Genomic DNA, 12,366 nt, shown 5'->3' with positions numbered 1-12,366 from the left:
TCTCAAAATAAAAATAAGGGCTGGGTATGTAGGTCAGTAGTTAATCACCCCTGGGTTCAATCCTCAGTAGACAGAAAGAGAGAAATATAGAGATAGCGATAGAGATAGAGATAGAGATAGAGATAGAGATAGAGATAGAGATAGAGATGGAGGAGGAGGAGGGGAAAGGATAGGGGAGGAGGGGAGGAAGATGAGGAGGAGGAAGAGGAGGAGGGAGAGAGAGAGAAAGAAAGAACATAATGCGTGTCAATAGAAACTCTTGCAGATAACTTGAACAAATCTTTCATTAAAAAAAGAAGAGTTTATATCTAATAAACTTAAGACTTCATGTCACACAGGAGCATAAAATTACAAAGACATAGAGGATAGCATTTTTCTTCTCTGACTAGAAAATATGACAAAAATGATTATGATCAGTGGAGAAATATGTAGAGGGAAAGGAAAAAAAATTGCTGGTGATCTTAATCTGACTGCTATCATCAAATATTGAATTTATAATATGTATAAAATCATTAAAGTGTTTATTCTCTTTGATACAAATATGTAAAAAGTCCAAAAGATATTAATATTTTTATCGCAGATTCTTCATAAAATAAAAAAACGGGCAAACCTACATTTCTGAGAATAGCAGATTTATTAGGTGATTTCTGTTACAGATGTAAGTTTGTATTACTATGAAAGAGTATTCAATTCTTGAATTCTCTTTTATAAGAACATATATTGATGTGGAATAGGTAGGTCATATGCTGCTGTGGTATAAAGCTGTCTTATGAGATAAAGCATATAACATAAGAACAATCAGGTTTTTTTAAAAAGAAACAACACAATTTGGGCTGATGTGCCCTGAAGTTCATGTGGAATTGTGGATGTTCTGCTTTCAATGTCTTTGCATTGAGCATGCATTTATTTTTTTAATTTAAATAAATGGCACAAATTAACAATATATTATTTTTTTCAAAATGCCAAATGATTTAATAAAAAGAGGAAAAAAACAAATTATAAGGAAGGGGCACATACACATACATAGTGGAGCGATAGATACAGTTTAGATCAAACGAGTGCGATATTGGCTGAAAGAATTTAATTTAGCAGTTTTGGTGATGAATACCCTTTTAGTCCTCCTCTTCCTTAAGGGGGATTTCAGAGATTTAGGTGTGTTCTTTTTAGGAAGAACTGAATGTGGATGTGTCCTGAGCAGATAGAAGTAGCTTTCCTTTCTCTTCTCCCTTTTCCTCCTCTCTTTCTTGACGGCTTAACATAAGAATTATCATGTTAACAATTTTTGCTTGTTTGTTCATGGTGCTGGGGTTTGAACCCAGGACCTCATGCATATTAGGCAAGCAGTATACCACTGAGCCACATCCCCACCCCCTATCTTAACAAAATTTTAAGTGTACAGTAAATATTGTTAACTATAGGCACAATATTGTAAAGCAAATCTCTAGGAGTAATTCATTTTGTATAACTGAAACTTTGTATCTTTTGCTTAATACCTTCTCATTTCCCTCTCCCATTAGCCTCTAGTAACCATTATTGCACTCTGCTTTTGAGTCTGTTTTAGACTGCTCAATCAATGGTATCACATAGTATTTGTCTTTCTGTATCTGATTTCACTTAACACAATGTCCTCCAGGTCTATTCCTGTTGTCACAAATGGCAAGATCTCCTTTTTAAAGGCTGAATAGCATATATAATAGAATAATAAATATCTGTGTGTACGTGTGTATATATATGTATCCTCTGTGTGTGTGTGTATGTGTACACATGTGTGTGTACATTTTAGTCAGCTTGCAGTTCATGGCTTCAGAGATCAAAGGCTATAGACAGTCAACTCCATTCTGTGCCTTAGGTGAGACAGAATATCATGGCAGGAGTGTGGTGGAGGAAAGTGTCTCAGAATGTGGTCACTAGGAAGCAGAGAATGAGACTGCACTCACAAAGGGCAAAATATATACCTCAAAGACACCCTAATGACCTACCTTTATCATCATACTCTTTTGCTATGGTAGTCTGTCTCACCTCTGCCCCAGAGCAATGGAGCTGGGCATCCAAGAACTTACACCGCTGAAACCGTGAGCCAGAAAATAAAGTTTTCCTCCTCTAAAATTGTTCTCATCAGATTTTTTTTGGTAACAGAGGTAAAAAACCTGACTAAAACTGTGAGTGTATCACAGTTTCTTTATGCATTCATCTGTCATCACAGAACATTTTTGTTTTTACATCCTGACTCTTATGAATAGTGTTGCAATGAACATAAGAGTGCTGATATCTCTACAACATACTGATTTAATTTCTTTGGATATATACTCAAAAATGGAGTTATAAGATCATATAATAGTTCTATTTTTTTTTTTTGAGGAATCCACAGCTGTTTTCATGGTGGCACCACTTTACATTTCCAACATTAGTATTCAAAGTTTTTCTTTTATCTGCTTCCTAACACTTCCTCCTACTTTTTTTTTTGTATATATAGTAACCTTCTGAACAAGTATGAGGTGAAAGAACACTGTTGTTTTAATTTGATGATTAGTCATATTAAGCATCTTTTCATGAACCTATTTGCCTTTCTTAAGTCTTCTCTTAAGTAATGTTTGGGTCCTTTGCCCTTTTAAAATTTAGGTTGTTTTCTGACTTTTGAATTTTAGGAGTTTCCTATATATTTTGGACATTGTCCTTGTATCAGATACGTGGTTTGCTAATATTTTTCTCCCATTCTGTGTGTTGCCTCTTCATTTTTTTTATTTATGGTGTAGAAGTTTTCAGTTTGTTTTAATCCCAAGGAGATAGTGTCTTTCAAAAGATAATGATATATGTTGTAGGTAAGATGGATTATAGGTGAGGGGACAGGTAAGGAGATCCATTGGCAGTAGCGCTCCATTCCTACTGTAGGGTTTGAAGTCACTTCCTCTGATGTCTGCAACATCCACTCAGTTCCTAATCTGGGAAGGAACACGAGTGTCAGGCTTCTGACATTCTCTGGTGTTCTTTCTCTCTCTCCTCCTGCCTTTGGTCTGTGCCCATTCTTAATCTCTCAGGTTGCTGCTTGCTGGCTCTGTATCCCATTTCTGATGATGAGTTTGCAGCTTGAACTTGTAGATGTATATGGATTCTCTTGTTTGGACCCTTGAATAGAATGAGATTTTCATTTCTTTTCTCATTTTTTTCCCTGCTTCTGGCAGCTCTGGACATCAGTGATTAATCTCCTGGACATATGATGTACAAAAACTTACAAAAGCATTTCTCTGGGGAAAGAGACTATGAATGAGGAGGGGGATATAGAGGTGAGCACATCGCGGGCTTTCTAGAGGACTTTGATAAATGAGATCTGAATGCATTGGAGAGGCTGGAATGAAGAAAGGAAATAGAGAAATGAGTCTATCAGAAAAGACTCCTTGCGAGAGCAAGAAATACTGAAAAGACTGAGCCTCCAAAAGAGTTGTAAGCAAGGTCTAAATGAGATATTTGTACACCCATATTTATAGAAGCATTATTCACAAGAACCAAAAGGTGGAAGCAGCCCAAATATCTGTCAATGAATGATATATTCATACAATGCATCTTACTTACCTTTAGAAAGAAAGGAATTTCTGACACCTTCTGTAACACAGATGAATCTTGAGGAGATTGCACCCACTTCTTCAGTCCCACTCTGTCTCCTGGTTAGCATCTCCTGACCCTCTAAACAGGAGCTTTGAGTTGCCCAGTAACAAAAGGACACTTTTATATGAGGCTCTTAAAACAGGCAAACTCATAGAGACAGACAGAAGAATGGGAGTTTCCAGGAACTCTGGGGAGGAAGCAGTGAAGGATTGTAATTTAATGGGGACAGTTTTATTTTGAGAAGGTGAAGCATTTCTGGAAATGAGTGGGGGTGATGCTGGTACCACCATGTTGGTGCGCATACACACAACTGAACTACACATTTGAAAATGATTCAGGTTTTAAATTTTGCTATGGATTTTTACTGCAATTTAGAAAAGATGGAGCCTTGAGATAGGGGTCTGCTGTGCAAAAGTGACCACTCCCAAGGTCATCTTTGAGAGAAGAAAGGGCAATTGGGGCTGAGTTGAAGCAGGATGGCAATTTGGCTCAGAGCAGCTGAGTGCTGGTGGGAAAGGCCCCACCCAGAGACCAATGAGTCACTCCTCATCCCAAGAGTCAAGGGAGTATCGGCTAAGCTGGTGACTTTGCAGAAGAGCTTTGTTATTCCCCCCCCCCCCAGCCACCACCACCACCAAAACTAAATGAGCTCAAAGAAAAAAAGGAATGTTATCTAGAGGACTCGCAGATTAAAGTACCAAAATTGACTGTCTTTTGGATCTACTCTGGCCTATGGGACCATGCTGTGTGAATTTTCTGAATTTGAAACTTACTGTCATTCTTTTAGGGAAAACCAGCATCTCTTGCTCCTCTCCACATCTCTTCTTCTTCCATTGTTTCGGGCTCCACATTCCCTGCCTTCCCATTAGGTGACAGTTGCAATGTCAGACCGTATCTTCATGCTCCCACTCCTGCAATCCCACTCTATCTCTCGTGGTTAGCTTCTCCCAATACACTAATTTGAGGAGCCTCTAGCTCCCTCAAAATTGGTTCTCACCCTACCACACTCAAACTGAGACAAAGATCTGCTAATTTTACTTTCCAAGTCTCTCTTAAATCCACCTGGATGCACCTTTCTTTGCCAGGGGACATCTTCACCCTTTCTTTTATCAGGCCAATGTGTTTTATGACCTCAAATAAGTTAAGATTCCCAGCTAGACTGGATTCCATATCTTGTAAAGGGAAGTAAAGGAGAAAGGACCTTCAGCCACCTTTAAATTACGAACTCCCGTCTCTACATTGTGTTTAGAGAAAGAAAGTGGTGGATTTTTAATAGTTTCTTTTTTTGTGATTACATTAACAATTTTAGCCATAGGCTAGATAGGAAGGAAGATCAGAGTCTATTCCAGAATAAAACATCAAAGCAACAAAGTCTTTAAAACACAAATTTAAAAATAAAAGACATAGAGATAGCCAAAGATGGCAATGAATATTTTTCCTTTATTATCATGAAATTGCTGATTCTTCCCATTTCAAAAGTTAAAGTTCTAGTGCTGGCAATTTGCACGTCCTTTAATTCTATAAAGCATTCATTTTCAACTTTGACAAAGTCAGCCAATAACAACAAACAATAAAAATGGTAGAAAATGTTGAAGAGGCTTTCACATCTACAAGTTGTATGACAGTTTCTAGAAGTTCTCTTTGAAATGATATTTGTAGGTAATAAAACCTATATCCATGTATAATTCAAGAAGAATAATGTAATGTTTTAATTGCAACATGAAAGAGAAATAGGAAGCAATTTGTAATAAAACAATAAGTTCTCATTGCTCAGGTCTGACTTCATCAGCACACAGAGGGAGGTATTCAGATGATTGCCCTTATGAGGAGTAAGTCTGGATTGAAAATGATCCAAAGCCATTAGTGGAACTAAAAGTAAAGGAAATGCATAAATGTAGACACTAGAATAAAACTTCATGTGAAAGTGAGTGATGAGAGGTCAGACTTAAATATATGTAATACAAAGATGGAGAAAGCTTATATTCAAGTAGAAAAGTATAGGCAGACAAATTAGACATGATTGAAATGAATGAAAGAACTTTACTTATTCTAAGTGATCTGAGTCTTATTTAAAAGCAACTTACCAGGTAATTTCCCGTGTCATCACACGGGCCAGGGAATGAGGACACATAGCAAAAGATTTGCCTCTTATTTTATAATTCCATTCCGTGTCAGTGCCTCCAGTCAGTCTCCAGGTTTTTAAGAACTTTAGAGATTTATTCTTTAGGAGGTGATAGAAAACAGAAGTGAATTGACCAAAGAAACAGTGATATAGAGATGCCAAGAGGGTAGATACTTGGGAATAGCATCAGAATAAGATTGAAAAGTAATTGAAAGCTTTCATGTTAGTCATTTCAATGTATAATTTTTACACAACTAATTTCATATTGAAATATATATATATGTATATATAGGCAGTAATATAAATTACTTTGCCTTTTGATAATGATATTTAGTGCATTTCATTAACCTCTGCTGAGTTAAAAATCTTAGTGTTAAATGCAGTACAATTCTTCTGTCATATATTTGCATGTCATGGGCCAAATGAAAGCTGATAAAGCTGTGTGGCACTGCAAATTCAAAAGCACTGAGTGGCATCACTATGGATAGTGTGGTGCTATGAAATGATGAACAGCATTAGCATCACTTGATAGTCTTCTGCCTAGTTATACAGGGTTGCATTCCTGCAGAATTCAATGTGCTATACATGGAAACTGCCCAGAAACTTTGGGTTTATGTGTCTAAGCTAGGATAACTAAAGGGACTTCTCACTTGCAGGAATGTGTGATGGGTCTCACAGAACACATGTTAAGGACTGTTCTTTGTCGGGCTAGGCTGTCCTGCACTTCATAGGACACCTGCTATCCCACAGCTTTGCACACTGAAGACTACTGCATCATCCCCTTCATTTATTTATTTTTTTCAACATTTTCTATTGGTGCATTATAGGTGTACCTAACAATTTCTTGTTACATATTCACACATGCACCTAATATAACAGTATAATTTGGTTAGTATCACTCCCCAGCACCTCCCCTTCCTCTTCTCTTCTCACCCACATTTTTGTTCCCTTTCTTCTACTAATTTCCCTTTGATTTTCATGAGATACTTGCTATCCTCCTTATACTTTCTTTTAAACTTTTTTTATGTTATTGTTTGCTTGTTTTGTTTTGTTTTTGGATATTGGGGATTGAACCCAGGGCCTCTCACATACTAGGCATTGCTCTGCCACTAAGTTACATCCCCAGCCTGTACCACCCCCTTTATATTAATCATGCCTTTTTACTTTCTGTAATCTGATGATTAACATCTTGGGGCCTTAATGGCTCTGGAGGGACTGCCCCTCCCAGGCTAGACACTTCCCAGAGATAATAAGTGTCTGGCCTGTGAGCGTGCACTTGTTGTGCAAACCCTCCAGGCTAGAGCCCCCACTCCCATCACCTCCTTTATGGGGCTCTCACACTCTGGGGCATTATCTCCTGCCTCGGTGATTACCCAAGGCCAGGTTTGAGATAACTAGAGGAATCCTTTATGCCCCATAATCTAATGACATTTTATAAAAAAAAAAAAAATCAATTTTAAACCTACTTAATCCTACTCACCTGTTCCTTCTCTTAGAAACCATTGTATAGGCTCATGTTCACATTTCCTCTTCCCTCTGTTTGGTGCTACCCTATGTTTGTTCCTACTGAGAACTATGAGTAATAAATTTTCTTCTCAATGGCAGCTCTCATCTTCTGATCTGCTGGCTCCTCTGTCTAATAATTATAAAAACTTACATTTAAAACCACCCATTTGAGGTGCCCACCAAAAGTGCTCCTTCCCACATTTCTAAAACACCTGTGAAAGTATCATCAAATCAAGGATCTCTGAAAGTCTGTTAAGTATGAGGGTCTATCCCAGATGGGAGAGTGAGAACCGACTCTCCTCTCTCCCCGCACCATAAACACACACACCAAACTCCACTCAAATGCTTTCTCTCCATTGTCTTCTTTCTTTCTTCCTTACAAAGCAGTTGCACAGGCCTGACCCTGAAGTTTCTCAATTCCATATAGATGGGGCACCATCTAATTTCCCAGGCTGCAGGACTCAGTGTCAATGGCAGGTCTCCTTGCTCTGTTCGAGCTCATGAGCCAACAGCTGGTCCTCTCTGAGAGTTTTCGTTTCATAAACTCTTCTTTATGTGCTTCCAATTAAATCTGATTCAGCTCGATCTGTCTAATCTCATTGACTTCCCTTTTTATCACTGTCAGGTTTTTTTTTTTTTTCTGGTGGGGGGAGGATGCTAATTAGTTTCCTGGTCTCCACAAGCCAGCAGGCAGTTCCCCTTGAGGAGAAAAGCTCAGTATGCACTGAGGGCCTATGTACATATTAATGTGCCCGATTACATTTGGTAATGTGAGCAGGGGGCCTGTGCGTCTGGAGTTGCACATAAAACAAATTTGGATTTATAAGCAAAAGCAAAAGGCAGGCAAAAGCTGAGGAACCTCCACACTCACATGGATTTGGCACCTTCTTGCTTCAGTTAGATTAATGGATTAATTGAGAGGAGTTTAAAAGTCCAGATATATTAGTACTGAAATGGCTTAATTAAGCAAGTCAACCTTTAATATTTAATTTATCTTTAATTTCTTTTTATCTAACTCTGAAATGCCTCTTATATTTTGCCCCTCCTTTCTATCCTTGAAGCCATCACCCTAGTTCAGGCCTCTTTGCCCTTGCTCTAGACCAGTTTTTACCTTTACAACTCCTTCCCATATCTCTAGGTCCCACCCATTGTTCACAGTCTACCCTCCATGTGGACATGAAGTCACAGTTTTTAAATATTGACTGTGTGGATCCAACCCTCCCCTGTCTTGATAAACTTCCCTAACTCCAAAATGCCTACAGAATAAAGGTTTGTGTGCTTTGTGGCTCCTAGTCTATTCTTACCTCTCCTGGTGTTCATTCATGCTTCTCTTTCTGTTCCAGTCACACTGATGGGGGCACGGGGGCAATGTGTCTGGTATCACCACACAGGATGACCAAAGAAAACAAGACACTCCATTAAATTCAAATTTCAGAAAAACTACAAATAATTTTGGGGACATACTTATAGTTAGATGTTATTTGATTTTTGTCTGAAATTCAAACTCAATCTGGTATCTTGTATTTAATAAATCTAGCAATATTTCCCTATTCCTCTCTGCCTCCTCCTCTTCTTCTTCTTTTTTTTTTTTTTATTGTTGTTTGGTACCATGGATCGAACTCAGGGGCACTCGACCACTGAGCCACATCCCCAGCCTATTTTATATTTTATTTGGAGACAGGGTCTCACTGAGTTGCTTAGTGCCTCACTTTGGCTGAGTCTGGCTTTGAACTCGAGTTCCCCCTGCCTCAGCTTCCCAAGCTACTGGGATTACAGGTGTGCATCACCACACTGCCTCTCTGCCTCTTCTTTCTCAAGTCTTGTCCTCCACTCAAGGAGCCTGCTTCAATGGAAGCAGGCTAGTGTTGATGGAAACTCTGCAATTGTAATACTTGTCACCTGAGTTTCTTCTCAATAGCTTTGCTTGGTCATCTTCACTAGAGTGAAGGTTATAGGAAGGTGAGATCTGTGCCTGATTCATTAGCGTGACCCTTATACCACCAGAGAAAGATTAACTGATTCTGTATAATAGCTGACATCTCTCTGGAACAGAAAGATGCAAACTGGAGGACAGCAAGACAAGGCGTCAGATGTTCCAAATTCAGGTGACCTCCTGAGGTTCATTGCCATGGTATGGCAGTCTTAGGAGCCCTGTTCATTCTCGGGCTGGAACTGTGGGTGTTGGGAGAAAAACCAGCTCCTCTCTTTCTGCCATCACTCAGAGTACTCATTATCTACTGTCAGCAAAGCATCCCCCACCATGAGTGGGGCTGGAGAGTGGTGGGATTTCCCAGAACTCAAATGAGTAAATGAGTTCATGATCAATAAAAACAGCATTTTTGTTCCATTAAAGGAGAGTCATGACTCCTGAAATTGTTGTGCATGTGCTTGTTTATGTACACTTATGTTCGTGTGTGTACATATGAATGTGCATTTGTGTGCCCACATGTATGGTGATCATCTCTTTCAGTAATGGCCCAAAGATTGAGAAACATAAAATGTCTTTGCATAACTTCCACTTAAAGTAGAGCAGAGCTGAGGTCTTGTTTTTGTGGCAAAACAAACGTGAAGATATTCGATTGCTTCCTTTGGAAAGGCAAATTGCACCTAGTTTCCCCTCTAGAATCTGCATAGAGGTACAAAGCAAAGCAGTTGCCAGAGGTACTGTTCTTTTCCTGTTGATTCTAAAAACTTTCATTGTAATATTTCAGATGGATCTATGCTTATTATGAAATGTTTTAAAAGTACTTGCATTTATGAATAAGCAGAGAGAAAAAAAATTCAATTATCTCCAATCTCACTGAACAGAGCTAATAATATCTTTTCTGTTCTTTTTCAGATACTTTTCTGCACATAGCTGGGTTCATATTGTATATATATTTCTCTCTTTTTAAAAAGATAGTATCATCAGAAGCATTTATCCACATCTTTAAAAATATTGTTAAAGGCTGTTCAATATGTCATCAAATGAAAGAAATAATTTCGTGCACCTTCCTCTTTGCAAGTTTAAATAATTTTTGCCTTTTGCCCATTATAAATGAAACTACAGTTATCTTGTTTGCACTCAGATGTAGGTACCCATTTTTTTTATCATTTAGTCTTCTAGATTCAGAGGATTTTGATTGCTAACTCAATTCCAAAGTGTTTGAGTCTTATTATGGATTTGCTATTGTGAAGGTGATGCCCACCCACACTGTCCATGACAGTGACTGCACACTCACCTAGGATACCCCTTCGCAGGAAAGGGGCTGCTTCATGAACATTTGCACAAAAATTTTCCTGATGTACTTGTTTGTTTATTTATTATCTCCTTTTACTTCCACATGTGAATTGTTCACATGTGTGTGAACAAGGGCTTATTCTGCAATTGGCAGTCAAAGCAACTGGGGTCCTAGGGCTGGGGTGAATCACTTTGCTTGTTGTAGGCAAGGGCAACTTGTTTGAAGGAACTTGTCAATATCTGCTTGCCTTGCATCTGTGTGCTCAGATAGGCATGAAAAGGGAGACCAGCCACTGTGTGGCTTCTAAGAGCACCAACTCTGTGTCTTTGGACAAGCCTTGCTGTCCCTTCCTTTCTGATAGGAAGACAGAAGTGATAATGTTATATCTGTGGTTGCAGCACCATGTAAATTAATCCAGATAAAGACTCTGGACAGCACTTAAAGCAGAGAGAGCCAGGGGAATGCTATATGATGTGAACTACTTACCCAGATGGACTCATCCTCTTTCTACCTAGGGATGATGCTTAGTTTGTTAGGCTCTTTGAGAACCCTGCCTGCAATAGTTTGCTCAGTCAGCTGTAACAAAATACCTCAGACTGGGTACCTTAAATAACAACCATTTATCATCTCATAGCTCTGGAGACTGGAAGACAAATGTGTTAGCAGGGTTGATTTCTCTCTCCTTGGCTTGTAGATGGCTGTCTTCTTCCTGTGTCCTCCATCTCCAATTTCCTCTTCTCATAAAGCACCAGTCTCGTTGGATTAGGACTCACCTTTTGCCTTCATTACTTCTTTAAAGATCATCTTTCCAAATGCAGTCACTTTCTGAACTCCTGAAGGTTAGCACTTCAATGGTGGATTTTGGGGGACACAAGTCAGCCCACAGTGAATGGTCATACTAGACCCAATAACAACACTACACACTCCCTTCCTTTTCCAAAGATGATAGGTCCATGGTTCCTCTAGGAGTATAGGACCATCTTTTTGAATAATCTGATTAGACTATGTAAACCTTTGCATATTTCTCTTTTGCTTGGTGGTCAAAGTGCAAAACTAGTCTTCGCATAAACCTTTTGTATTCCATTCACTTGTAGAATTTAGGCCTTTAGGTTAGTTGCACTCATCACACTTAAGCTAGAATAGATGCATTAAAGAAAATTGAAAAGTGTTAATAATTAAATCCCCTCTCATTTCAACTTCTAATGAGGGCAAAGTGGCTGTTAAATGGACTGAAATGAATTTGAAGAATACGTTTGAAGAATGTTGATACATTTCATATGGAAATGTTAGCATTATAAATTATTCCTCTTTGTGAGAGTTTTAATTGATTTATTCTTTCAGTTACTTACTTTATGCTCCTCCTCTTATCCAGGAATCCATGCAAACATCAAAGATCGGCATGAGATGAGCAATAAGGAAATAAAGTAGCAATGTGGGGCAGGGATGAGACTTTACTCTGGGGAAGAATCAACAATTATTCAAAAAAAGGTTTATTGAGCACTTCTCAAAGTCTCCTAGTGGGACTGGATGTGAGTGGGTCCTAGCAGATGGCCCTGACTTGGAGCTTAGGAGATTTAGGGCTTCCTTCAAAGCTAATACACTGATTCAGGATATCACTGGTTTATGCGTGGGATGCATATTGAAAATATGCAAATGTATTCTGTTATGGAGTCTTCATTTACATAGAAAATAATTATATTCATGTTAATTCAATTTTTAGGAACTTTTGGTTTAAGGAAACCATGGTATTTCCCCTTCACTGCATCATATTGGAAGAGTATATGTGGCTTGGTAGAGAAACAGCGACGCTCTCTAAGTTCTAGTTTGTTCTTCTTCAATGGGAACTTTGATAATCAAGGTATGTAAGGAGAAGCACCATTTAGATGCATTTGTATTCTGGTCAGTTTTGATTTTTGA

The 12,366-nt window shown here is 38.6% G+C and overlaps 1 protein-coding gene across 1 annotated transcript in view; it reads left to right on the top strand.

The window, feature by feature from the left end:
• Positions 1–12,366, top strand: part of Abca13 (ATP binding cassette subfamily A member 13) — a 422,085-nt gene that overhangs the window by 181,211 nt on the left and 228,508 nt on the right. The window contains exon 36 of the mRNA XM_078039756.1: positions 12,170–12,307. Coding sequence (XP_077895882.1) covers positions 12,170–12,307 — 138 coding nt within the window. The remainder of the gene's footprint in view (positions 1–12,169; positions 12,308–12,366) is intronic.

The sequence above is a fragment of the Ictidomys tridecemlineatus genome, chromosome 2, assembly GCF_052094955.1.
Source record: "Ictidomys tridecemlineatus isolate mIctTri1 chromosome 2, mIctTri1.hap1, whole genome shotgun sequence".
NCBI classification, from domain to species: domain Eukaryota; kingdom Metazoa; phylum Chordata; class Mammalia; order Rodentia; family Sciuridae; genus Ictidomys; species Ictidomys tridecemlineatus.
The sequence above is the reverse complement of the archived record's forward strand: the minus strand, read 5'-3'. Positions and strand labels throughout refer to the sequence as shown.